The sequence below is a fragment of the Lemur catta genome, chromosome 15 (genome assembly GCF_020740605.2).
Source record: "Lemur catta isolate mLemCat1 chromosome 15, mLemCat1.pri, whole genome shotgun sequence".
NCBI classification, from domain to species: Eukaryota; Metazoa; Chordata; class Mammalia; order Primates; family Lemuridae; genus Lemur; species Lemur catta.
Window position 1 is genome coordinate 12,656,761 of NC_059142.1, and position 25,706 is coordinate 12,682,466.

At 51.0% G+C, this 25,706-nt stretch overlaps 4 protein-coding genes across 6 annotated transcripts; 2 read left to right on the top strand and 2 right to left on the bottom strand.

Moving 5' to 3' along the window:
• Positions 1-9,047: 9,047 nt before the first annotated feature.
• On the top strand, positions 9,048-11,685 carry GP1BA (glycoprotein Ib platelet subunit alpha). Its single transcript, XM_045527119.1, has 2 exons — positions 9,048-9,166; positions 9,363-11,685. The coding sequence occupies exon 2, from the start codon at positions 9,369-9,371 to the stop codon at positions 11,196-11,198; it is 1,830 nt and encodes a 609-aa protein (XP_045383075.1). The 5' UTR covers positions 9,048-9,166; positions 9,363-9,368; the 3' UTR covers positions 11,199-11,685.
• Positions 11,686-13,272: 1,587 nt separating this feature from the next.
• SLC25A11 (solute carrier family 25 member 11) lies at positions 13,273-16,348 on the bottom strand. 2 transcript variants are annotated; one of them, XM_045527126.1, is made up of 8 exons: positions 15,913-16,202; positions 15,191-15,343; positions 14,900-15,106; positions 14,617-14,707; positions 14,443-14,533; positions 14,260-14,359; positions 14,131-14,182; positions 13,273-13,998 (listed from the first exon to the last, which is right to left on the bottom strand). In XM_045527126.1, exons 1-8 carry the CDS (start codon positions 16,005-16,007, stop codon positions 13,843-13,845), a joined length of 945 nt encoding a protein of 314 aa, XP_045383082.1. In that variant the 5' UTR covers positions 16,008-16,202; the 3' UTR covers positions 13,273-13,842. The 2 variants fall into 2 exon arrangements, with proteins under 2 accessions (XP_045383082.1, XP_045383081.1); XM_045527125.1 differs by having other exon boundaries at positions 14,900-15,343; positions 15,913-16,348.
• On the top strand, positions 16,223-20,696 carry RNF167 (ring finger protein 167). Of its 2 annotated transcripts, XM_045527122.1 has the most exons (10): positions 16,223-16,467; positions 16,596-17,103; positions 17,183-17,263; positions 18,147-18,272; positions 18,384-18,471; positions 18,669-18,759; positions 18,988-19,093; positions 19,234-19,327; positions 20,000-20,080; positions 20,163-20,696. In XM_045527122.1, the coding sequence occupies exons 2-10, from the start codon at positions 17,020-17,022 to the stop codon at positions 20,480-20,482; spliced, it is 1,071 nt and encodes a 356-aa protein (XP_045383078.1). In that variant the 5' UTR covers positions 16,223-16,467; positions 16,596-17,019; the 3' UTR covers positions 20,483-20,696. The 2 variants fall into 2 exon arrangements, with proteins under 2 accessions (XP_045383078.1, XP_045383079.1); XM_045527123.1 differs by lacking the exon at positions 17,183-17,263.
• Positions 20,697-21,174: 478 nt separating this feature from the next.
• On the bottom strand, positions 21,175-24,067 carry PFN1 (profilin 1). The gene is made up of 3 exons (XM_045527127.1): positions 23,768-24,067; positions 22,128-22,320; positions 21,175-21,521 (listed from the first exon to the last, which is right to left on the bottom strand). The coding sequence occupies exons 1-3, from the start codon at positions 23,897-23,899 to the stop codon at positions 21,424-21,426; spliced, it is 423 nt and encodes a 140-aa protein (XP_045383083.1). The 5' UTR covers positions 23,900-24,067; the 3' UTR covers positions 21,175-21,423.
• Between the last annotated feature and the right edge of the window lie 1,639 nt (positions 24,068-25,706).

Here is a 25,706-nt window from a genome sequence, read left to right on the forward strand (position 1 = left end):
GAAAGGTAATCTGCTTTATTCAAATTATACTGATTTAAATGTTAATTACATCTAAAAATACCTTCACAGCAACAGCTAGACTGGTGTTGGACCAAATGACTGGGCACCATTATTAGCCTAGTCAAGTTGACACATAAAATTAACCATCACACCATAGGGGATATTTATTGTCCACTACAATAAATTTAGAAGTTTGCAATAAGAAGTTACCAAAACTCATCTGAGGGATTTCTGCTTCTGGGAAGATGGAATAGGTATACTTGCCCCTATTCCACCTAAGTACAACTAAAACCCTGGACATTATATATAAAACAAGCATAAGAACATGAAAGGTGAAAAGAAGGCAGAAAGGTTAGGGACCTTGGGAACCAAGGAACAACATGATAGCGAGTTCCCTGGATTTTCTTTTTGCCTCATATGACCACTCTTGTAGGTGAAGAAACCCAGAAACACCAGTAGGCACAGACCAAAAATAAAGCCCCAAAAAAGCCTTCCATCTCTAGCCAAAGGGGCAGGAGTAGGCTAGGAGTAGCCTAGAAAGGTAGAAAACTTAGAAAATAACCACTCCATCCCAGCCAAATACCACAGAAAAGTGTGGCTCCACCCATAGCCACACCAACAAAAGTGAAGTGGGGAACCTAGATTTCCACCCTCCCAAGGCTGTGATGAGGCACCCTGACATCCGTGCTGTGGTGGTTTCAGAGAAGGCCAAAAAGGGAGTGAGGACTTTCACTCCTGCCAGCTGGTAGTGAGGCCTCCTGCATTGCGGGGTCAGTGGAGACCACATAGGGAACTGGAACTCCCACTCTCAGCCAGCAGTAAGGAGGACCCCCCTCCTCTACCATCAGATGTCAACAGAGGCTGAGGGGGGAACCTGGACTTCTACTTCCACGTTCCAATATAGAGGCAGTACCTCCCCTTTCACTGCTAGGGCAGTGCTAGGGTAAGTGCTAGGAAAGAAGGTTTAAATAAGATCTAGAACCTCATATGATAATACAAACATGTCCAAGTTTTCACTGAAAATCATTCATCATACCAAGAACCAAGATGTCAAACTGAATGAAAAAAAAATATAGATGCCAACACCCAGAGGATAGAGATGTTGGAATTATCAGAAAATATTTTAAAAGAGCCATGATAAAAATGCTTTAATAAGAAATTATGAATATACTTGAAACAAATAAGAAATATAATGCCACAGCAGAGAAACAGAAGATGTAAAGAAGAAGCAAATGGAAATTTTATTTATTTATTTATTTAGAGACAGGGTCTTGCTCTGTCACCCAGGCTGGAGTACAGTGGTACAATTATAGCTCAATCATAGCCTCAAACTCCTGGGTTCAAATGATACTCCTGCCTCAGCTTCCCAAGTAGCTGGGACTACAGGCAGTCACCACCACACCCAGCTAATTTTTTGTACAGATGGGGTCTTGCTGTGTTGCTCAGGCTGGTCTTGAACTTTTGGCATTTAGTAATCCTCCTGCCTTGGCCTCCCAAAGTGCTAGGATTACAGCCATGAGCCACCACACCTGGCCACAAATGGAAATTTTAAAGCTGTAGAATATAATAACTGAAATTAATGCTCAGTGAATGGGCTTAACAACAGAGGGAACAGAGAAAAGAATCAGTGAACTGGAAGATACAATAGAAATCACCCAGTCTGAACAACAGAGAGAAAATAGACTTAAAAAAAAAAGGCCGGGCGTGGTAGCTCGCGCCTCCCGAGGCGGGTGGATCGCTCGAGGTCGGGAGTTCGAGACCAGCCTGAGCGAGACCCCGTCTCTACTAAAAATAGAAAGAAATTATCTGGACAACTAAAAATATATATAGAAAAAAATTAGCCAGGCATGGTGGCGCATGCCTGTAGTCCCAGCTACTCGGGGGTCTGAGGCAGAAGGATTGCTTGAGCCCAGGAGTTTGAGGTTGCTGTGAGCTAGGCTGATGCCACAGCACTCTAGCCTGGGGAACAGAGTGAGACTCTGTCTCAAAATAAAATAAAATAAAATAAAAAATAAAAAATTCATAGACCAGAAAAAAAGAACTTTGATTTTAAATGTAAAATATAAAATGATAAAGCTTTTATAAAACAGCACTGGAGAAAATGTTGGAGGTATAGGGCTAGACAGCATTCTCAGCATTGACACTGAAAGCATAATCCACAAGAGAAAAAAAACTGGTAAGTTGAATTTTGTTAAAATTTAAAACTTTTGCTTTGTAAAAAATCCACTAAGATGATGAAAAGATAACCTACAAACTGGGAGAATATATTTGCAATATTTGCACATATCCAATAAAGAACTAATATTTAGGATATGTAAACAAGTCTCCAAAATCAACAGTAAAAATAAACACTCAAATTAGAACATGGACAAAACACATGAAGAGACATTTTACTGAAAATGGTATAGAGAAGGCAAATAAGCACATGGGAAAAACCCTTTCAGCATTATCACCCATTTAGGGAACTGCAAATTAAAACCATAATGAAACATCACTACACATCTATCAGAATGACTAAAATATTGACACCACCACATGCTGACGAGGATGGGGAGAACCTGGATCACTGATAACATTGCTGGTGGGAAGTAAAATGTTACACCCACTCTGGAAATGTTTGTCAGTTTCTTAAAGTGAACATGCGACTACTATATGACCCAGAAATTATAATCCTGGGCATTTATCCGAGAGAAATGAGGACCTATGTTCACACAAAAATACATTCCCTAATGTTTATAGCAGCTTTCTTTGTAACAGCCAACAACTGGACTCAGCCCAGATGTCCTTTGACTGGTGAATGGTTAAACAAATGGTGGTAAATCCATACTATAGAATTACCACCCAGCAATAAAAAGAAACGAAGTACTGATGTATGCAACAACCTGGATGGATCTCCAGAGAATTATGCTGAGTGAAAAAAGCCAATTCCTAAAGTTTACATGCTGTATGATTCCATTTATATAACATTCTTGAAATGACAAAATTGTAGACATGAAGAACAGATAAGTGGTCACCGGGGGAAAGGAAGAGTAGGGATGGGAAGGAAGTGTGTGTGGCTATAAATGGACAATATGAGAGATCCTTGTGATGATAGACGTGTTCTGTATCTTCACAGAACAGTGTCAATATTCTGGTTGTGATATTGTACTATAGTTTTTCAAGATGTTACCATTGAGGGAGACTGGGTAAAGAGAACGTGGAATCTCTCTGTACAATTTCTTGCAAATGCATGTGAATTTATAGTGATCTTGAAATAAAGTTTAATTGCAATAAACACCTGAAATTTTAAAAATATCTTTGTCAGCAACTCCACTTAAAAAATAAAAATTGATCTGGACCATCTTCCAAGAGAAAAAGAAAAAAATATAATAAATAAATAAATAAAAATTGAAAATACAATTTTTATCTCTTAAAGCACATTATGTTGTAAGAAACAACAGTTCCAACACCAACCTTTTTTTTTTTTTTAAATAAGGGTATTTAGGGTCCATTGAACTTCAGAATTGGTTTGATACAGCCACCAAGGACCTGGTTTCTTTCCATTTTCTTCATTATACATTTATAGCTTCATCATAAGGGCAGATCGCCTTGTGATCATATGTTGGATGCCAACAGCTTGCCTGGGGTTACATCTTTCCTTGTCTACATTCAGAGAAAGTTTGTATACATCAACCATACAAACAAGTCTTGGGTTTCATTATGAAAAGACCAACTGCCTATTTCTGTCCCTCGGCCAATTACTATGATCATGGGACTACCCATGGAGTCTACTGAATGGTGTAGGTCCACTCAGGCAGCTGAGACAGACTCAGTGTCACCAAAAATTCTAAGGATGAGGTAACAGTAGTTTCTCAGAAAAAAAGGAGGAAATAGGCCGGGCGCGGTGGCTCACACCTGTAATCCTAGCACTCTGGGAGGCCGAGGAGGGAGGATCGCTCAAGGTCAGGAGTTCGAGACCAGCCTCAGCAAGAACAAGACCCTGTCTCTACTAAAAAATAGAAAGACATTAACTGGACAACTAAAAATATATAGAAAAATTAGTCAGGGGTGGTGGCACATGCCTGTAGTCCCAGCTACTCGGGAGGCTGAGGCAGTAGGATTGCTTGAGCCCAAGAGTTTGAGGTTGCTGTGAGCTAGGCTGACACCATGGCACTCTAGCCCAGGCAACAGAGTAAGACTCTGTCTCAAAAAAAAAAAAAGCAGAAACTGGTTCTTTGAGTAGTCCAATAAAATAGACCAATTTTTGGCAAGTTTGAGGAAGACAGAAAGAAAGGCAGCAAGAGAAAGGAAGAGGGAGAGAGAGAATGCAAATAAACAACATTGGGGGTCATAACTATGGATACGGAGATTTTAACAAGTGATGAAAGTATAAATGTTTAAACTTGTAGTGATAAATTTGAATATCCACTTGAAATAAATGATTTTATTAGAAAATATAAATTACCATGGGTGCAAAAGTACAGTTAGATAGAAGGAATAAGTTCTAGTATTCAACAGTATAGTAGGGAAATTATAGTCAATAATTTATTGTATATTTCAAAGTAGAAGAATTATGTTTCCAACACAAAGAAATGAGAAATGTTTGAGGTGATGGATATCCCAATTACACTGATTTGATCATCACACATTGTACTATGTATCAAAACATCACATGTACTCCAAAAATATGTACGCTATTATGTATCAACAAAAAATATTAGCCAGGCATGGTGCATCCTCCTGTAACCCCAGCACTTCGGGAAGTCAAGGTAGGAGGATTGCTTAAGGTCAGGAGTTTGAGGCTGCGGTGAGGTATAACGGTGCCACTGCACTATCCTGGGTGACAGAGCAAGACACTGTCTCAAAAAATAAACAAACAAATAAACTTTAAAAAGAAAAGAGGCCAGGTATGTAGCTCATTCCTATAATCCTAGCACTTTGGGAAGCTAAGGCAGGAGGATTGCTTGAGCCCAGGAGTTTGAGGTTGCTGTGAGCCAGGCTGATGCCACAGCACTCTAGCCTGGGCAACAAAGTGAGACTCTGTCTCAAAAAAAAAAAAAAAGAAAGAAAAGAAAAGAAAAAGAAAGCAAAATGCAAGTATATTCAGCAAAAACAAGCAGCTTAAAGCTCAACAGCCACAGATACCTGAGGGTGGGGTCAAGACCAGTCCCAGCCAGAGAAATATGGACACACAACCCAGATCCCCTGACGCCACCTATCCTGTAGCCCTCATTTATGCAGGTCACCAGGCACCCTCATACCAACTCACCTTATGCCCCAATGTTAAGGTCCCTACAGTTGTCTTCCTTGGCCACAGAATAGTCCATTTTGGCGCTGCCAAGACCCTAACATTTACTGCCTCTATCCCATTTTGGAATCCCAGGTTGGTTCTCCATGCTTCAGTCCTAATGTTTTTGGCTGTTCAATTCTACAAAATAGGGAAAGACACCAGATGTAAAAGGTCACATGTAATGATTCCCATTCAAGAGAACACTTGAGGTAGATAGACACAACAACATGGATGGATTTCAGAAACATTACGTGGTGCAAAAAGACACAAAAGGCTACATACTGTATAATTCCATTTATATGAATTCCTAGAGCAGGGAAAAGAATAGTGGCTGCCCATGTGGAAAGAATTAAATAGAGGCACAAAACAAAGTTATTGGGGTGATGGAAATGTTTCATGTCTTAATTAGGGGTGGGAGTTACTTGAGGGAATAAATTCATCAAAACACAGAACTATACATCTAAAATCTGTGCATTTTATTTCATATAAATTAAACTTCAATAAAGAATATATGATAAAAAAATGAAAAAGAAGTTATAAATTACCATTGGGCGCAGTGGCTCACGCCTGTAATCCTAGCACTCTGGGAGGCCGAGGTGGGCAGATTGTTTGAGCTCAGGAGTTCCAGACCAGCCTGAGCAAGAGTGAGACCCTGTCTCTACTAAAAAATGGAAAGAAATTAGCTGGGCAATTAAATATGGAAAAAATTATCTGGGCGTGGTAGCACACACCTGTAGTCCCAGCTACTCGGGAGGCTGAGGCAGAAGGATTGCTTGAGCCCAGGAGTTTGAGGTTGCTGTGAGCTAGGCTGACGCCATGGCACTCTAGCCCGGGCAACAGAGTGAGACTCTGTCTCAAAAAAAAAAAAAGAAAAGAAAAGAAATTATAAATTACCAAAATTTTCTCAAGACATATTAATAGGAATCTCAACAGATCAGTAATTAGGGATTAGAAAGGTATTCAAAAAGCTATCTCCCAAATGGCATCAGATCCAGATGGGTTTATAGGTGAATTCCACCAACTGCATAGAACAGAAAATCCCTATGATCTATAACTGTTCCAGAGAATATCAGGTTTTCCAACTTATTTTTACAAGGCTAGCATAACCCCAATCACAAAACAAAACAAAACAAAACAAAACAAACAAGCCAACAGAAAGACAAAGATCCCCAAAAGAAATCTACAGGCCACTCCTGTTTTCTAACTTAGATGCAGAAGTTCTAAATAAAATGTGAGCAAATCAACCCAGAATCATATTAAAAGAATAATTCATAATGACCAAGTAGGTTTAATTCTAAGCATTCAATGATGCAAAATTTGAAAATGTATTAACATAATTCAGGACATTGACATCTGAAGAAAGTAAAACATAGGATCTCTTCAGTAGATACCAAAGCATATGGGTAGCTTTTCCATGTTTGGAAAATTCTTCAACTTAGGAATGTTTGGAGAAGCAGAGCATACATAGTATTACAGAAGCTGAAAATGCCAGATACTTGCTTTTCCTGATTGCCTTGCAGCTAAGTCACAGGCACATGACCAATCAGACTCACCCAGACTTTGAATTAGGAGTTAGTATCACAAGGGAATAGGGATGGTATAGGATTCCTCCTTCGCAGCAGGGGAGACTGTGGTAACACTGACCTTCTGGCTCAGCAGCTGGAGCAAGGCAAGCTTCAGTGCCCTGGTCTTGCAGCAGGAGCAGAGTTTTGCTCACCAGACTGGTTCTGCAGCCTGGGTCTGGGCTCTGTTCCTGGCTGCATAGCTCCATGTCTAGTTCTGTGAATTCTGTGAAGTAGGAATTCATTTTAATGAATTCATTTGCAGCCTATTTAGCCAGAACATTTTCCATTGCTGACAATAAAAAATTCTGATACTAATGCAGTAAAAACAACAATTTTGGGGTCCTTACCATCATTGCTTCTCTCTAGACAATCTTACACCTCACTTCCTCATACTAACTGCCTTATTTTCTCCACATTTTCCAATACTTTTTGCAGCTAGCAAATTATATAAATAGCAAGTCTAAGGCCAGGCGTGGTGGCTCACGCCTGTAATCCTAGCACTCTGGGAGGCCGAGGTGGGAGGCTCAGGAGTTCGAGACCAGCCTGAGCAAGAGCAAGACCCCATCTCCCTCCCTCCCCCCCCCTATATATATACACACATATATATATATACACATAGCAACTCTATGAATTAACTGGCTCAAGTGTCCGGTCACCCACCATAAGCATATAGGGGCAGGCTCAAGTGGGTGCATGGTGCTCCTTCTGGGGAACAGTAAAGGGTGCATTTTCATCATTAGAAGGGACAGTGGACCAACAAACAGGGTGGCTGACTTTCTGAAATAGACACCTTACCTGGTCTTGGGAAGTCAGAAAAGACTTTCCAGAGGAAGAAATTCTGAGCTGGAACTTGCCAGATAAGTAAGAGTTAGGCAGAAGGTGATAAGGGGTGAGTGGAAAGTTCAGGTACAGGAAGGAGAATGATCAAGAAAGAGGGTAGAATGGTAAAAGGTGGGGTGGGACAGGCAGGCACCGGCCAGATCTCACAGGGCCCTGCGGGCCATGCTGGGGATTTTAGACTTCCTCCTGAGATCTGTAAAGAGCCACTGGGGAGTGGAAGGGTGTGAGCAAATTTGCAGCTCTGAAAGAACACACTGGTGGAGAATGGACAGGAAAAGGGAAATCAGAAAGTTGGGACACCAGTGAGGCGGCTATTGCAGGGATGCGGTGAGGAGAAGATGGTGCCCTGGACCAGGAGTGGTGGCAGTGGGGATGGAGAGTAGACTGAGAGAAAATGGAGATAAAAATCTGCAGAACTTGGTGATGGGGTTGGATGTGGGGATGTAGGGATGTGGGGATGAAGGCAGGGAGGAGTTAGGGGTGACTATCAGGGACCTTGTTTGTACTGACTGAATGGTTAGGTCAATGAGTAGACGATGGTACCATTCACCAGGTTGAACAAACACCGAGGAGAGGCTATTTGGAGAGAGATGATGGGCTCAATTTTGAACCTATGTTTTAGTGCCTGGGGGACATCCAAGTAGAGAAGTCCAAAAGGCAGTGGACACATGTGTTTGGGTCTCAGGAGACAGGTCTGGACTAGAGATACAGATTTGAGAATAATTGGGGTATAGGTGGTAGAAGGTATAGGGGTGTAGGCAAGGGAGTGAATGAGGACAATCTCGGGTGGTTGTGTAGCATAAGAGGAGGGCCGAGGAACAAACTCTGGGGCAAATTAATTGCTCAGCAAGTGCAGAGGAAGGGGAATCCATGAAGGAGATTGAGAAGGACCAACGAGACAGGTAACAGGAAAACCAAGAAAATTACAGGGTCATGTGTCAAGGAGGGAACAGCCATGGGTCCGCAGCCAGCAGGAATCCAGTGGAGTCACCATGGAGAAGTGTCCAGTGCACGCAAAGGAACGGAAGGCACCAGTGACCATGGCAAGAGCCAAGTCAAGGGAGTAGCAGGGCAGAGAAATCAGCCCAGCGTGGAGTGAGAAGACAGAGGGAGGTGGGGTGGGAGAGAATGAAAATTGGGCAACTCTAAGAACACAGCTGGAAGGGGAAGAGAGGTGGCATCTGGAGAGGTTCTTAAAAGATGGAGGAGGGTGGTGTTTGGAGGAGTCTGTGGAAGGGAAGCAGGAGAGAGCAGAGCAAAGGGAGTGCCTGGGGGAAGCTGTCTGGGGGAAGCTGTGGAGGGAGGCGATAAGGGCCTGTGTCCCAGGGGGACACTGTTCCCTGGCTCACAGGAGTCCCTATCAGGCTGGCGTTTCCTCCCCATTCCCAACCCCTTTCTGCCCCTGGCCAAACCCTCCCTGGGGCTGGAAGAGAGAGGGACCAGTCACACCCTGTAAGCAGCTCTGTGCCTTCGGAGGTCTTTCCGCCTGCCTGTAAGCCAGGGCTGGGGCTGGGGAAGGTATGGAGAGCTGAGGACCTGGAGCTGGCAGTCTGGGCTCTGGGGGCAAGGGTGGGAGAGGGGAGCAGGGAGGATGGAGCTGTGGCAGCTGAGTTTCTGGGAGGGAAGCTGTGGGGGACTGGGGGCTGGGGGAATGCTGGGGCGTCCACTCAAGGCCCGCTTGCCCACAGGTCCCCATGCCTCTCCTGCTCTTGCTGCTCCTGCTGCCAAACCCCTTACACCCCTGTGAGGTCACCAAAGTGGCCAGCCAACTAGAAGTGAACTGTGATAACAAGCAACTGACGGCATTGCCTCCAGACCTGCCAAAAGACGCAGCCATCCTCCACCTGAGTGAGAACCCCTTGCACACCTTCTCCACGGCATCCGTGGTGTCTTTCCCTCGCCTCACTCAGCTGTACCTACGTCAGTGCGAGCTGGCCAAGCTGCAGATGGATGAGAAGCTGCCACTGCTGGAGACACTGGATATATCCCACAATAAGCTGCAAAGCCTACCCAGGCTCGGGCCAGCACTGCCTGCTCTCAGGTCCCTGGACGTCTCCTTCAACCAGCTGACCTCCTTGTCTCCAGGTGCCCTGGATGGCCTGAGCCAACTCCATGAGCTCTACCTACGTGACAATAAGCTAAAGACTCTGCCCCCAGGACTCCTGGAACCCACACCCCAGCTGAAGAAGCTCAATCTAGCTAACAACGGGTTGAAAGAGCTGCCCTCTGGGCTCCTTTTTGGGTTGGAGGACCTGGACACCCTCTACCTTCAAGGGAATTTGCTGTACACAATACCAAAGGGCTTCTTTGGGACCCTCCTCCTGCCTTTTGCTTTTCTCCATGACAACCCGTGGCACTGCAACTGTGAGATCCTCTATTTCCGTGGCTGGCTGCAGAACAATCCCCAGAATGTCTATTTATGGAAGGAAGGTATGGATGTCAAGGTCATGACCCCCGATGTGGCCAGTGTGAAATGTTTCGATTCAAGCAAGGTACCCATCTACAAGTTCCCAGGGAAGGGTTGTCCCACTCTTGGTGATGAGGATGCCGAGGACTATGATGACTATACAGATGAGGACACTGAGGGTGATAAGGTGCGTGCCACAAGGACTGTGGTCACCACAGCCCATATAACCCACTGGGACCTACCCTACTCACAGTCTACTGCTTCTATAGACAGCCAAATGTCTTCCTTGCATCCAGTGCAAGAATCCACTGAGACCCAGACTGCATTCCCAACCAGATGGATCCCAGATTCTATCACATTCCCAACTACCATGAAATCCATCACAGTCTCCCAAACTCCAAAACCCACCAGTAAACCCACCACAACCCTGACCCTCCCAGAGCCCTCCACAACCCCGACCACCAGCCCAGAGCCCACCACAACCCCGACGACCACCAGCCCAGAGCCCACCACAACCCCGACCACCAGCCCAGAGCCCACCACAACCTTAACCACCAGCCCAGAGCCCACCACAACCCCAAACCCCATCATATTCTTAACTACCATAGAACCCACCTCACTCTCTACCACCTTAGAACCTATCATAACTATCATCCCTGAATCTGTCCACCCTAGGGTGGCTCAAGGGAATTTAGATAGCTCTAGAAATGGCCCTTTTCTTAACCCCGACTTTTGCTGCCTCCTCTCCCTGGGCTTCTATGTCTTGGGTCTCCTCTGGCTCCTGTTTTCCTCTGTGGTCCTCATCCTGCTGCTGACTTGGGTCCAGCAGGTGAAACCACAGGCCCTGGACAACGGCCAGAGTGCTGCTTTGGCCACAGCCACGCAAACCACACATCTGGAGTTGCAGAGGGGAAGGCAAGTGATGGTGCCCCGGGCCTGGCTACTCTTCCTTCAAGGCTCACTGCCCATTTTCCGCTCTAGCCTCTTCCTGTGGATACGGCCTAATGGCCGTGTGGGGCCTCTGGTAGCAGGACGGCGGCCCTCAGCTCTGAGTCAGGGTCGTGGTCAGGACCTGCTGGGCACAGTGGGCATTCGGTACTCTGGCCACAGCCTCTGAGGGTGGGAGGTTTGGGGACCTCAAGAGGCTCTGATGGTCTCTCCTATTGGGATCTAGCTGGGGGTGGGGGTTGGGGGTGGATAAGGAGCACAGGGTCACGGGGGCCATCTTCATTCCTTTCCTTTGTCAGGAGCCCTCTTCACACTGCACACACAACCTCAGAACCAGCAAATCAGGAAGGGCAGAGAGACGGAGGAGCTGGGTGGCTCATAGGACAAAGCTCCCATCACTGCACAGGGTGTTGCCAGATCACATGGCTATCACCACTGCGTTTGGGAAGAGTTTTTAGGAAAAGCAAATAAGCAGAGCAGAGCGTAGCTCCCACATGCATCTGAGCACAGAAGACAATTCAGAGCCATGGATCAGGTTATGAGCACTAAATTGTCTCTGGGTGTTATAAACATGGGTGTTTTTTTTTCTTTTTCTCCGTTTAGCATTTTCTAGTTTTCCATCATCATTGTGTATTACTTGTATAATAAAAATTAAAAAAAAATTTAGTTTCTTTGGAGAGGGAAAGAGTGGCTGGGGCACCTGTCATGAGAATTCCCAAGGCCCCAGGTGCCCCCAACCTGGTCATAACTACTCACCCACTAAACCTCCCCAGCCTGGGGCTGCTCCTTCTGTCCTCCAGGGTTGGACACCCACAGGCCACCCCAAGCATCAGGTCCAGTTCAAGAACCTTAAGTCTCCCTGGAGTTTAGGGACACTATTGAGGCCCACCTTCCTGCAGCCTGCAGTACTAAGGGCAAAGGTACCCACCTCAGAGGTGCAGCTCTCCTCACTGCCCAGGTCAGTGGGACGAGAAAGGTGTGGACCCAGCAGTGTGTGCCATCTCGGAGGGTTTCACTGAATAGTCTTGGGTTTCCTGCCCTCAAGCTAGGACACAGGCAAATGGAACCCACTTCTCTCCCCTGGTTCCACAGGGCCTGCCATTCCCTACCCACACTGGTGACGCTTCCCCTCCTGCCTTGTCTCCAGCCCAAACCAAGGCTAGGGACCCAGGGAATGGGAGAGAAGGCTGGGCTTTTCTGACTCCATGAAGATCCCTTTCCTCTTGATGGTACTGAAGGACCTGCCTAACCGGAAAATCTGACTGCATCTCTCCCTGCTTTGAACTTCTCCCCAGGTAGAGGACAAACTCCTGAGCTTAGCAGTCACTTACTTCTGAGCTTGGTCAGTTCCATGCATTGACCCCACCTAACAGTTCAGCTTCACCTCTCACAGCAGACACTTCACAATCCTCGCTGCAACTATTGCCAACTTCTCATGGATCACCTGCTCTCCATCAAAGTTCTCCAGGCCTTTGCCCTCACTCTAGCCAGGAGTGCAGCCCCTGTCCTGTCCCCAACCACTGGGGAGGTGTCTCCTAGGCTGGGCCGGGTGCTCTGAGTTAGCCTGCAGTGCTCTATTGCTACACTCTGTTTCCAGCTGTTTCTACATAATCTTCCCCTTTAGAGCAGGAACTCCTTAAGGACAAGGCCCAGGACATGGTGTGCACACAGGGGCCAAGAAGGGAGGCAGCAGCAAGGGTGCCAGGGTGCTGAGCTCCACCTCTTCTCTTGACAAGGTTCTGCCAAGGGGACAGCTCCCACCTGCTGCCTGCCTATCCCCTGGCCTGGCACAATGCTCTCAGGCTGCATGCTGCCCAGCACTCCTCTCAGTTTGACCTTCCCATGCCCATGTATGCTCCAGGAGGTTTTTAGGGTCCTTAAGGGCTGGGCCTGGGAACCAAACATCTCCCCCTAAAGAAAGGATAAGGCAGTCACTCCCCAGCCTGGCACCCAGATCCAGTCTCTGGCCAACACCCTCCTTTTCCTCAAGCCTCCAGGCTTTGGGCCTGGCTCCAGCCCACAAAGGTCTGACTTCTCCTCTCAGAATTTCTTTATTCCCCTTCCCCCACCTTTAGGCTGCAGAAGCAGTCACCAGACCCCAGGGGCTTTTCCTGGGGATTATGTGAGGCGATTTGTGCGCCTGCTGCATGCTTGGGCCAGCGGCTGGGAAGCAACACACAAGGCCTGGAGTCCGGGGTTTCCTGGCCCCGTCAGCTGCTGTAGCAGGATGGATCTACACAGCATTTGCACAAAACCAGCGGGTGCTTTTTCTTTAATAATTTTTCTTAAAAACTCCAGTTCCTGTTCTCCAGGGACACCAGATTCTTTGTCCAGTCTCCTCCCCTCCTAAACCCCACAACTCTCCAGATTGGGAGTAGTATCACCAATCCAATTTATTATGTCCTCAATGAGGAGGAGGAAGGGCCAAGTCCTCCCACTTTAGACCCTTTGACCATCTTGTTAGCTTCTGCTCTCTCCTGTCCCCTCAGCTCTGCCTTGGTTTCTCCACTGACAAGGGGGATCTTCTGTTGTCCTGTGTGCCCTGAAACTAACACCCAGGAGGAGACCAGAAATCCTCAGGGAGTTCTCCAGCTCCCCACAAGTCACAGCCAGCGACAGAGTTGTCATAGGATCAGGGCAAGCTGGAACAGGGGGTAGAACAGACCAAAGTCCTTTACCGCAAAGGAGGAGACCACACTGTGGAGGGGAAATAAATAGAGGGGCCCAGGGCAGCAGAATCCAGGCCTCTGGGGTGCAGTGACCGTAGGAGCAGCAGCCAAGTGGCAGCTCTGGCACACTGGCTCCAAGCCACCTCAGCTGCTGAGGAAGAGACGCTTGTAAATCTTGTTCATCTGCTCCAAGAAGATGAAGGTGAGGACAGTGTGGGGGCCCAAGCGGGCATAGTACGGTGTGAAGCCTTTCCACAGGCTGAAGAAGCCCTCGTAGCGGACAACCTTCAACAGCACATCCTAGACAGACAGGCAGGCAGGGTGCGGGGGCTCAGACCTGGCCTCTACAGCTCTGTTTCCCTTATCCAGCCACCTTCACAGCCCTCCCGGGGCACCCAACACTCCCACCCAGGCCCAGCCTCGCTTTCTCACCAGCCCATTCTTGTATTCTGGCTTCCCATCAATCATTCGCATGTTCTGGATCCTGAAGGAGAGGAGGTACGGATGTGAGAGAGAAGGGGGCCCTCCCACTGCCCCCCAGACCCAGGCCTGCACACTCACCGTGTCTTAGCAATGTCCACAGGCATGGAGGCGGCAGTGGTGACGAGGCCGCTGATCATGCTGGCGCAGAAGTGGCACAAGATGTTGTCAGAGAAGTAGCCTGGAGGGTGAAGTGGGGGTGGCAGTCAGCTAAGAGGTGGCCCAGGCCATGCTGGGAGCTGAGAGCCCAGCTCTGGGTCTCACCTGAGTCCAGCAAGAACTGCTTCGATTGGGAGTAGGAGGCCAGCTGGGCAGCATTAACGACGACAGCCCGAGCCATGGTAGGGATGCAGCCCTGGAGGTAGGGGAGTGAGAGAAAAATCAGAAACACCTGAGACCAGACCCCATATCCCTCAAATCTCCAGACCCTTCACTCACCCGCCAGAGTGTGGGGACGCCCTCTTCCCGGGCAATTCGAATCAGGGCATTAAACACGTTTTTGTAGCCACGGCGCTGGTCAACTGGAAGCCTGGTGGGAAGTCAGAGAAAAACCAAGATCAGGAGAGCCCACCCTGCCCCACAGGAGCAAAAAAAGGGAGACCAGAACAGGTAAATGCTCTGTTCTAGATCTGGGATAAGAAACTGGTCTCTTCGTCCTGGATTCCAGGGAATGGGGCTGGGGGAGGCTTGGGGCTGGGGGAGGCTCTGACGTGGAACTCACCGGCCATCAGCAGTCATGCGAATAAGAGCCACCTCAGCTGGTGTTCCCACAAAGGCACCAGTTGCACCTGCGGTCATGCCAATCAGAGCCTTCAGCAGAAAGCCAGGGGGTGTACCATCAGCCCCAGTCAGGCGCTCAAACAGCACGGTATAAATGCCAAGGCGTGTAGTGGTGTAGGTGGCCTGGCGCAGCAGGCCAGCGGATAGCCTGGGAAGCAAAGGGGTCAGTACGTCAGACCAAGGTCTAGAGCTGCCAACCCACACCCTACCCCATATCTTGAGGCCCCAGTACCCAGTGTAAATGCCCCTCAGGCCTTCTGCCTTCAGGATGCTGGTGAGGGCATGGAAGCTTGTTTTGTACTCCCGAGTTTTGGCTCCTTCCCCACTCAGCTGCATCCGGTTCTTCACCAGGTCCAGGGGCTGCACAAAAACTGTAGCTCCCATCCTGCGGGAAGAAGGGGTGGAGTCAAGGGTCAGGTGTCCCAGATCTACAAATGCCCACTTGAGACTGCCAGCAAAGAGTTACAAAGGTCATGCAATTAAGGATTCAGGACGCTGGTGAGCATGTGTATGAGTCTGAAAAGTCCAGAAGTCCAGTAGGGGCGATGCAATGAAAGTGCTCCAAGTAGCTCCGTGAGTCAAGAGGTAACCTGGGACCGCATGCAGTCCGACGCAGGAAAGGAAAGGGGGGGGGGCATCCACGACCTGGGACTCCGAGTAGTCCTGCAGGAGCCATTCAATGACCTGGAACCCCATACAGCCAAGCAGAGCCAAGCAATGGCTGGGAAACTCAAGTGGGCTGGCGGGGGTTGTGCAATGACCCTGCATGCAGTCCAGCAGGGGCCGGCCCTAAAATGGGCTCCTGGCAGCCCATCAAGGCCCTCGCAAAACACTAGGGATCGCGCTGACCCCGTGCCGGCGCAGGTCACTGCAAAAGACCCAGAGATAAAATGGGCCCGGTTCCTTGCTCCCGTCCCTTCCTCCTCCTTTCCCATCCCTGGGGCCTGAGCTTACCCGGCCAGGCCCCCGAACAGGAACTTGACGGACTTAGGGGAGGTACGGGGCTTCCCGTCTACCCCGCCGGCCCCAGGACTCGCCGTCGCCGCCATCGCCACTCAATGGCCCTTAGCTCCGGGTCCCGTGCGCGCGCGGCCCCGCTCGCGCCCAAGGTGACACCGCGCGCGCAACAGGGCGAAGGCGCGCGCGCACACCCCTCTGGCTCTCAGGTCCGGCACCAGCTGGAAGCTGGAGCGGGCGCAAGCGCGCAGCGCAAAGGCGGCCGGGAATAAGGCGGAGCTGAAGGAGGAGCTTGAAGGATACGTGCGGGAAGGGGTGTGACTGATCTAGGAAAGCGGAGCACAGGCGCACTTTTTACCGAATTGGAATCGCGGGAAAAGACAGAAGAGTTTGTTTGAAGATCTCGCGAGATCGAGAGAGTCAGGCTGGCCAAAGTTAGAGCTCTCGCGATAGATAATAGTAAGATTTCTGCTGACTGGGGTTGGGGCGGAGGTGGTGAGTACTCTCGCGAGATTTGGAGATACGGCGACGGCGGCAGCCAGAGGAAGAAAGGTTTGTAAACAGGGCAACTCCAAGATCCTGGGCACTAAGGCGGGGACGATTAGGTCATCTTCTGAGGCATCGGTGCTCCCTCCAACTCCACAGGCACCCCCTCCATTTCTAACCTTTCTTTTAACCAGCTTTTTAGGACCGGAAGTCCATTTCGAGCGTCCAATGCTGGAAGCGGCCTGACTTTTTTTACCGGAACCCCTTTTCCAGGGGATAGGAAGACGGACTACCTGGCCGGAAGTCCCACCTTCTTGAGCTCCCCCACCCTTTCAGAAGTTTTTCTGTCACCTGTGTTTGTCTCCGTTCCTCTCCCCGTTTTGTCTTTATACTAGAAAAGGATACCTTTAGTGCCTTCCTCCCAGCTCCAGTGAGCGGGTTAGATATCTCACTCCCCGAGTTGGGATTCCTTGTCTGGCGCCCCCATGTAGCTGGGAAGTGGGACCTGGGGGTGGTTGGACCCCTGGGATCCTAAAGAAGGGGCAGGGAAGGCGCAGAACTCCGCTTCTGCTCCTGCTGCCAGGACGCGGCCTTCTTAGCCTCTCTCCTCCCGCTGCCATGCATCCTGCGGCCTTCCCGCTTCCTGTGGTTGTGGCCACTGTCCTGTGGGGAGCGGCCCCCATTCGGGGGCTCATTCGAGCGGTGAGTCTGAGGGGCGGGGGGCGGGGGCGCTGAAAGGAGGGGTTGCAGGCTGAAGAGGAACATGGGTTTTTGTCTGCAGACCTCAGACCACAATGCCAGCATGGACTTTGCAGACCTCCCAGCTCTATTTGGGGCTACCCTGAGCCAGGAGGGACTCCAGGTGATTTCCTTCCTTTTTTTTTTCTATTTTACAGAATCTTCCATCCTGAGCAGGGATTGGGAGCCTTGTCCTGGGTTAAGCTGATGGTAGGAAGAGTCAAGTTAGGAACCAAGTGCACGAGCATGTCTAGTGTAGAATCCAGAATCTTGAGGGAGAAGTCCAAGTGTCCAGCCCTGGAACTCCCAGCATATCAGGGAGAACCGAAAGTGGATTAAGATAAAAGGCAGGACCAAGTTAGTGTTTATCAGTACGGTGTCAGGAGCCAGTTATTGGTTGTATGACCTTGAGCAAGTTAATTATCTCTATGAGCCTTATTTTTTTTTTACTGTAAAATGGGATAATAGAAGTTATCTTAGGGTTATTGTGAGGATTAAATTATATAAGCAGTTTTGCGGTACTTCATTACAATGACTGCCACATAGCAAGAACTCAGTTGGGTCATAGCAGTAGAGTTGTGAGATGGGTAACTGGAAAATTGAAGAGAGGGGAGTATGTTCTGTATGAGTAGTGTGTACTGGAGAGGAGAGTGTGAAACAGAACTTGAGAGAAAGTGACAAGGTTGGGTAGAGAACTGAATTACAATCGGTGGGGAACTGGAAGGCAGAATTGAATTAGTCTGGAGTACAGGGTACAGTTTAGCCCATCTGGGACAGGGAGAGGGTTAAGGGGGGGGGTCTGGAGAAAGGATGTTTGATGTAATTGCATGTTTAGGAGGCTAAGAGAAGATGTAGATTTCTGACTTGGGTGTGATGCTCTGACCCCAGGAATGAGAAGGAAGTGAGGATAGAGAATGTGCAACATGTGGAGACCAGTGTGCTTGGTGGGTCCTGTGGAGAGCAGAACCTAAGGACAAGAAATCTAACAGTTTGCTTCTCTTCCCCAGGGGTTCCTTGTGGAGGCTCACCCAGACAATGCCTGCAGCCCCATTGCCCCACCACCCCCAGCCCCGGTCAATGGGTCAGTCTTTATTGCACTGCTTCGAAGATTCGACTGCAACTTTGACCTCAAGGTTGCTGAATGTGGAGTGGGAGCTGGGAAGCTGAGAGTGAAAAAAGGCACCACAGGAATGAAGAGGGGCAAGGCCCATGGTGGCTCCTTATCCTATGCCTTGTCTCCCTAGGTCCTAAATGCCCAGAAGGCTGGGTATGGTGCAGCTATAGTACACAATGTGAATTCCAATGAACTTCTGAACATGGTGTGGAATAGTGGTAAGGTTGGGGGATCTGAACAGCTGGGTTTTCAGTAGAGCTCAGACAGAGATGGTGGGAGGGTTGAAGCCTTAGGGAAAAGAAGCCAATCCTTTGGCTGGGATGGGGCAAAATTGCCAAATGCCAGGGTTCCCAAAGGATTTGAGGAGTGGAACTCCAGGGTTGAGTCCCTGGAGTTAATACCCTGATCCCTGCAGAGGAAATACAGCAGCAGATCTGGATCCCATCTGTGTTTATTGGGGAGAGGAGCTCTGAGTACCTGCGTGCCCTCTTCGTCTATGAGAAGGGGTAGGACATGTCCCTCCCTCCCGCTCGTCCTTCAGCAGTTCCATGCCAACTTGAATCTCAAGCCTCACTGCCCCATCCATTCAGCCTCAGGTCCTTCCTTCCCTGACTCCTGACTTTCTTCCCACTCCCTTTCCCACCCATGGGCCCTATCCAGAGCCAGTTATTTTGACCCTCTTTCATTGTGCCTTTGCCTTCTTGCCCCTGTGAGACGGGTCTTCCTTTCCCCAGGGCTCGGGTGCTTCTGGTTCCAGACAATAGCTTCCCCTTGGGCTATTACCTCATCCCTTTCACAGGGATAGTGGGACTACTGGTTTTGGCCATGGGAGCAGTGATGGTGAGTAGCTCAGGGAGTGTGGTGGGAAGACCTGGGGCCTATAAGGCCAGACTGGATCTGGAGTTGGAGGTGGGGGTGGTTTGTCCTAGATTATTCAATGTTGCTTCCTAAGCCTGGTCTATCACTCCCCCTTTCCCCAGATAGTTCGTTGCATCCAGCACCGGAAACGGCTCCAGCGGAATCGACTTACCAAAGAACAACTGAAGCAGATTCCTACACATGACTATCAGAAGGGTGAGGGGTTTAGGGGAGAGGAGGGCCTTTTCCACAGCTTACCTGGTTCTGAAAGAGTTTGAGCCTGGGAGATAAGGGGTAAAGAAAGCTGGTAGTGAGAAGATATCTGCCTGAAAAGCCATCATTTCTTCTCTGTGTACCCACAAATACACTGACAGAAGAGGTGGACTACAGGAGATGGAAAGCAAAGATGGTTAAGTAAAATAGTTGAGGGAAATGATGGGGGGACAGACATTGCTTATAAGGGAGGTGGAGGGAGTAGAAAAATGGAAGGAGTGGGGGGAGGCTTGAGTCAGAAAAGGAAAAAACAGGTAAGGAGGGGCTGGGTCTTTAGGCCCTAGAGCCTCCAGTGCCCATATAAGGCTGTAGCAGAAGCCCTGCCCCCCCACTTCCGCTCCTCCCGCTCCGTACCTCTCCACCCTCATACCTCCCCAAAAACCCACTTCCCTTCTTACCTCTGCTTCTCTTTGCTCGTCCCTTCTAGCCCCAAATTCTTCCATGTTCTGCCCTGGCCTTATCCTGCCTGTCTTAGCTCTTCCACTGGCTCTGTAGACCAGGGAAAAGAATTTTTGCAAGACTTAGCTCTACTACAGGCCTGCCAGAGTGAGTTCTTGTGGGCCGTGGTTCAGGATGGCTCAGTGATGGAGTAAATTGCTTTTCCTTCTCCTCCAGGGGACCAGTATGATGTCTGTGCCATCTGCCTGGATGAGTATGAGGATGGAGACAAGCTGCGAGTACTCCCCTGTGCTCATGGTGAGGCCCTCACTGCCTGTGCCTGTGCCCCTGTGCCACAGGCAGGCACCAGGTGCTTCATTCATCTCATTCCTCGCCACAGCCTATCACAGCCGCTGTGTGGACCCCTGGCTCACTCAGACCCGGAAGACCTGCCCTATCTGCAAGCAGCCTGTTCATCGGGGTCCTGGGGACGAGGAGCAGGAAGAAGAAATTCAGGGGCAAGAGGAGGGTGATGAGGAAGGGGAGCCAAGGGACCACCCTGCCTCAGAACGGACCCCACTCCTAGGCTCCAGCCCCACTCTTCCCACCTCCTTTGGTTCCCTAGCCTCAGCCCCTCTTGTTTTTCCTGGGCCCTCAACAGATCCCCCCCCCTCTCCTTCCTCCTCTTCCTCTTCCCTTTCCCCTGCCATCCTGGTGTAATACTTGCCCCCCACCCCCATACACAGACACCTCTGGTGACCTATTTGCACAGATCCTCTTCCTCTAGTCTTCTAAGTTGAGGGATAGGGGACATTTCCATCCCAGGTTTCTCCCTTAACCCAGCCCTAACATTTTGAGGGCACTTGAGGGGGAGGGAGGCAAAGGGACTGGGTCTTTACTTTTTGGGTTAATAAAATTGGTTTTGTGGACCAAGGAAGGGTGAGATCATTCTCACACAGCAAACTTAGCTTTGAGGGAATCACCCCTATTTTGCCCTAAAGGGGCAGGGGAGTACCAGGGGAGACTAACCTGTAGTCATAGGGACAGCCCCAGCAAGCGTTTGCTGTGACTCAGAGAGGGGGGAGCCCCACCCACATGAGGCTGACTCAACTGGCCCTGCCTTGCCCGCAGGCCTGGACCCATTCTCTGGTCTGGATGGCTCTATTCCATTACCCCAATTTGACTAGCACACTTGAGGACCTAGGCCTGCAAACAGCACTATGGAGAGGCTGGGCTAACTGGCCACACAGGTCTGAAGCAGGTGCTTAGTCCTGGACATGGAGGCCAGAAGCTCAAATTCCTGTACTTTGTAGTGCCTCAGCCCTCCTGCTCCCAACCCCAAGGAGGATAAAGGAGGCAAGTCACAGTGCCTGTCCCCTAGTCTGACACCCAAGCTCAAACCACACAGCACCTTGTTAGTAGAATCTTTTTTATTCAGAAAAAAACCCCAAAAAACAAAAAAGTTTTCCAACCACACACAGGAGGGGTATGGGTAGGGGGAGGTGGTCTGTCCATCCAGCCCTAGCCCCCAGCCCATGTGGTTTTGGCAGCAATAAGGGGTATGGGGTAATGGCCCAAAAAATAAAAATGGTGTATGTGTGTATGGGAAGGAGACGGGTGCAAAAGCTGTGGGGAGTGGTGGGGGAGGGGAACAGATGAGGTCAGTACTGGGAACGCCGCAGGTGGGAGGCCATTTCATAACATTTCTTGTTGATCATACCGCCGTGGACACCTTCTTTGCCCATCAACAGGACTAGCGCTGGAGAAAAGAGAAAGGAGGCTAGGACCCAGGTGTCACAATTTCACCCCCTGCCAGCTGTTCAGCAGCTGTCCAGCCCTGGGGGCTGTAACCCAACCTCTTGCCTCCCAACCCCCCCCCACACACAGGCAGGCTGTCAGTCACCCTGAAACAATAGGGCTTTTCAAAAGGGGAAAATCAAGCTTAAAGGCTGGAGAGGAACAGACTAAAATTTAGGGGTCAAAGGCTCATAGACTGCTGACTCATGTGTTCAGGCTAGAAATGGCTGTGGATAAGCCTCCCATCTCCAAGTTTTAACAAAAGAGCTCAAAAGAGAGCTAAATGCTGACTTAGGACCCTAACAATACCTACTCCAAGAAAACAGTTTCTAATCTGAAAAGGCTCAAGGCAGGAAGGAACTTAAGAGGTAATGCAGTTCAATACTTTATGTTACAACATGAGGAACTGAGACAATGAGGGACTACCCAATATCCCAGCACACAGCAGGCTGGGTGTAGAATGCTGGTCTGACTCCCTTCACATTGGGAAACACACAGAAAATGGACCCGAATAACGGAAAGAGTAGGGATCTCAGAGCTACAAAAAGGGTAAGACTCAGAAACTCACTCTTGGCAGTCATGGTGACAGTGACGTTGAAAGTGGGGGCTCCGCCGGTGCTCTTGGTACGAAGATCCATAGTAAATTCCCCATCCTGCAGCAGTGAGTCCCGGATCACAGAACATTTCTGGCCCCCAAGTGTCAGCCCATTCACAAAAAAACTTGACCGGTCTTTGCCAACCAGGACACCAACCTCAGCTGGCTGGAAGAGGAACCAAGCACCCATCAAGTGAGTCAGTACACCAACATTCCCACCTTGTTCTCTAAGGACCCACCTGCCTTCCACTTCTCCGGGAGGTAGAACCCCCAGCGGGGAGGTGTATGCTATATGCTCTGTACACATCAATGAAGCTTAAGACACTCTTAGGACTTTGTAAAGTTAGTCCAGAAAAAAATCATGATCCCCAAACCTAGAAAATGGGACCAGGGTGGAAAGGATGACATACTCCTCTTAAGACTTAAATATCGGGGTATGACAGGGAAAGTAAACCAGGTTAATAAAGGAGACCAAAGTTAGTAAGAAGTGGGGAGTCTCAGAACTCTCCTTCAGGAAAAGCAGAAGCGGAGAGGGGAAGGGAGGGGGCGGGCAAAGCAGGAGAAGCAACTTTGCCCTTATTTGGTCAAAGGTTCTGTAGGAGTTGTTAGGGGCCCGGACGCCTGGGTCTCCAAGTAACCTCGAGTTTAGGTCCAGGTATCTATGCTCCGAGATGAGGAAGCCAGACCCCTGGGGGCTTTCCGGGAAAGTTGTAAAACTTTTTTAGGGTGACAGGGGCTAGACCCTGCAAGCCAGTTCTCGGGTCTAGATACCTCAGGGAACCTTTCTCCCCATCCCCCTTACACCCCAAGCCCCCACATCCGGTCCCCTCCCGCCCGGAAACCCCCTTTCCCCCCTTTTGAACTTCCGCTCCCCCTCCCCACTTCCGGGCAGTGTGGACAGGGGAGGTGGTGGTGGGGACAGTAGTCATCCCTTATTCCTTCACTTACACTATCTTATAACTTCTCACAAAGTGACCCCGCTCCAGGCTCCGCCAGATGGCGGGAAGGGAGGGCGAGGGGACTTCCGGGATTGGCCTCATAGGAATGTTGAGTCCAACGTGCCGAGTTGGGGGGGTGTGTGTGTGTGGCGGCCTCGCCCTCTCTAACGGAGTTGGGATGGGCAGGGAGCCCACAGAAGACGGGCATGAGACCAGGGCCACGCGCCTGGGGCTCCCTCGCGCATAAGGGGGAACAATGGTGGAGGGGTCGCAAGCCGGCGGCCGGAAGGGGAGCTGGGGATCCGAGGGTCGCCAAGACCTTGCTCAAGCACAATCCCTGGTTAAAATTTGCAGCGCGTACCCGCCCCGCCCTGGAGGAGGCGGAAGTGGGCCGCCGCACCGGGTGGCGCGCCCCTCCCCGCCCTGTGCCCCGGATGTAACGCCCCGTCGCGGGAAGCGGGGCGGCTGGCGGGATGGGCGCCGCCGCCTGGGGCGTAGGGCTTGAGGGGCAATGAAGCGACCACCTCACGTGCAGCCGCCATTCGCGCCGCTTCCAGGGCAAGGACCTGGTTAGGGCCTTTCGCTGCCCTCCCTAGACCGCGCCCGCCCACACCCAAGTCCCTCCCAAAGGGTCCAAGCCTGACCAGTGTCCCGGACCGCCAGGCCTCGCAGTACCGTGATGTTGACGAAGGTTTTCCCGGGGACGGCGGCCCAGACGGAGGGCGAGTCCTTGTAGCCCACGATGGCCGCGTCCTGACAGGTCCCGTCCGCCATGAGGTTGTCGATGTAGGCGTTCCACCCGGCCATGGCGCTGCTACTGGGGCTGCTCTCGGCGCTGCTGCTGGACCCGCGGGCTGGGCTCGGGCTGCCTCGGGCTGGCGGGCGGGGGGAGGCGGAGAGCTCGGGGCACGCGCTGCCGTCCGGACCGCGGCTCTGCTAGCTGTGCAGCAACCCTCGCACCGCCACTTCCTGCTCCTCCCCCCCCCCCCGATTTTTATTTGCAAAGGGCGGTAGGGGCGGGGCCTGCTCCCCATTCCCTCCCTCCCCCTCTCGCCTGCCCAGACACCGAACTTTGCAAATGCAATTTTAAAAATCCCTCCCCCTATAGCACAATTTGCAGAGTTCGATGAAAAGCAATGTAAAAGGATGGGGGGGGTGGCGGAAGAGAGGCTAAGGTTAGGGCCTGCTCCAGTTCTCATAGACCATAAACCCGACTTTGGTATAGGGGAAGGTAGTGAGCCAGAGGAAGGAAGGAAAGAAAAAGGAAGAAGAATTAGCAAGCTGCAAATTTAGCAAAGTAAAGAGAGTTCGGGGAACCCAGGGTTAAACGGAACGACTCCTCCTTGCCCCCACCTCCGCTGGAGGGAAGGACCGGCGGGCGGCGGCGACGCGTGCGCCCGCGCCTGCGCCGGGGCCGGGAGGGAGAGCGCGTGGGGTGTCTGGGGCCGGCGGCAGGTTGCACCGGCGCGCGTCCGGCTCGACCGACTCAGACCCACCTGGGAAGGAAGGCGAGCGCTAGGACGTGTCTCCTGCCTGACGGAAGGGGCGGGGGCGAAGGCGTGCGTGCTGCTGTCTCTCCATCCTTAATTTTACTGACTCAAGAAATAAGAAAGCAAAGGGGAATTTGACAAAATACCCCAGTCATTCTCAGAGCTGAAGGCACCCACCGGAGCTCTTCTGTCCCCAGCGTCTGCCCGGAGTCGCACAGTTTGGGTTCATTCGGGCCCATCCCCACTCCAAGAGATTATGCCTACTCTGGATCTGCTCCAGGCCAGGGCCTCACTCCACGTCCCAGCCCCGCCCGTCCCGGGCCAGCAGTTTGGGTCACCGGCCGTGCCCCTTGGCCCGTCTCTGCAGAGGTCACTGAGAGCGGGCGCCCGCGGGACGAGACGGGCGGGGCCGTTTTTCAAGGCGGAAAAATACTAAAGTTCCAAGATTGACAACTTTTCAAAAGGGGAAAGTCCCTTCTACTTTGGGCTCGTTGGATTTTTTTCTTCTTTTCCAGTAAAATTTGTGCTAAGTACTTGAGTGCGATTAGTTCGCTGGATGCCCATCGGGAAGGGGTAGGGCAGGTCGGCTTAGGTGACCAGCCCCCGACGGACCCCTATCCTCTGAGGGGCTTGGCTGCTTCCGGTCCCTCCCGCAGGGGGCGCCGGGGACACGCAGCGCCTCCCGGGCGGGAAGGGGCTTCGTTATGTCTTGTCCTCCGGAGCGAGCGCCCATACCTGGCGTCCACTCCGAACTCCGTGGGCCCCGACGCCCCCCGAGCCCGTGTTCCTCGACAGCCGCTCGTCTGAGTCACAGGCCGGCTCGGGCGGGGCCGCTCCCTGGCACGTGGCGGTGCTCCCAGCGCGCCATCTCCTGACCTCTGGCCTGCCGCACCCCCCACCCCAGGGTGGAAAAATCCCGGGAGGGAGCGGCCAGAGATAAGGGGGGAAGGGCACGATGGAAGACGGGAGTGGGGGCTGGGAGACACGGCGCGGGGCAGGCGGGGCGAGGAGGAGAGCTGGGGACAGGGCCACCCGGGTGAGTCACCCGGCGCGGGCCGCTCCGGCGCCGGCGGGAGGGGCCTCCGAGTCCAGGGCCAGAAGTCGAGGCGCTCCGTGACCCCCTG

Bases quoted from the DNA above. Each gene is read 5' to 3' on its own strand.
- GP1BA (XM_045527119.1), top strand. From the start codon at position 9,369: ATGCCTCTCCTGCTCTTGCTGCTCCTGCTGCCAAACCCCTTACACCCC.
- SLC25A11 (XM_045527125.1), bottom strand. From the start codon at position 16,007: ATGGCGGCGACGGCGAGTCCTGGGGCCGGCGGGGTAGACGGGAAGCCC. The intron at 14,360-14,442 runs GTGAGACCCAGA...TTCACCCTCCAG, and splicing joins GCAGTTCTTGCTGGACTCAG to GCTACTTCTCTGACAACATC. The intron at 13,999-14,130 runs GTGAGAAAGCGA...CTGTCTGTCTAG, and splicing joins CAGAATACAAGAATGGGCTG to GATGTGCTGTTGAAGGTTGT.
- RNF167 (XM_045527122.1), top strand. From the start codon at position 17,020: ATGCATCCTGCGGCCTTCCCGCTTCCTGTGGTTGTGGCCACTGTCCTG. The intron at 18,472-18,668 runs GTAAGGTTGGGG...TGATCCCTGCAG, and splicing joins GAACATGGTGTGGAATAGTG to AGGAAATACAGCAGCAGATC. The intron at 20,081-20,162 runs GTGAGGCCCTCA...TCCTCGCCACAG, and splicing joins AGTACTCCCCTGTGCTCATG to CCTATCACAGCCGCTGTGTG.
- PFN1 (XM_045527127.1), bottom strand. From the start codon at position 23,899: ATGGCCGGGTGGAACGCCTACATCGACAACCTCATGGCGGACGGGACC. The intron at 22,321-23,767 runs GTACTGCGAGGC...TTCCTCTTCCAG, and splicing joins AAACCTTCGTCAACATCACG to CCAGCTGAGGTTGGTGTCCT. The intron at 21,522-22,127 runs GTGAGTTTCTGA...TCTTTTCTCCAG, and splicing joins TGTCACCATGACTGCCAAGA to CGCTAGTCCTGTTGATGGGC.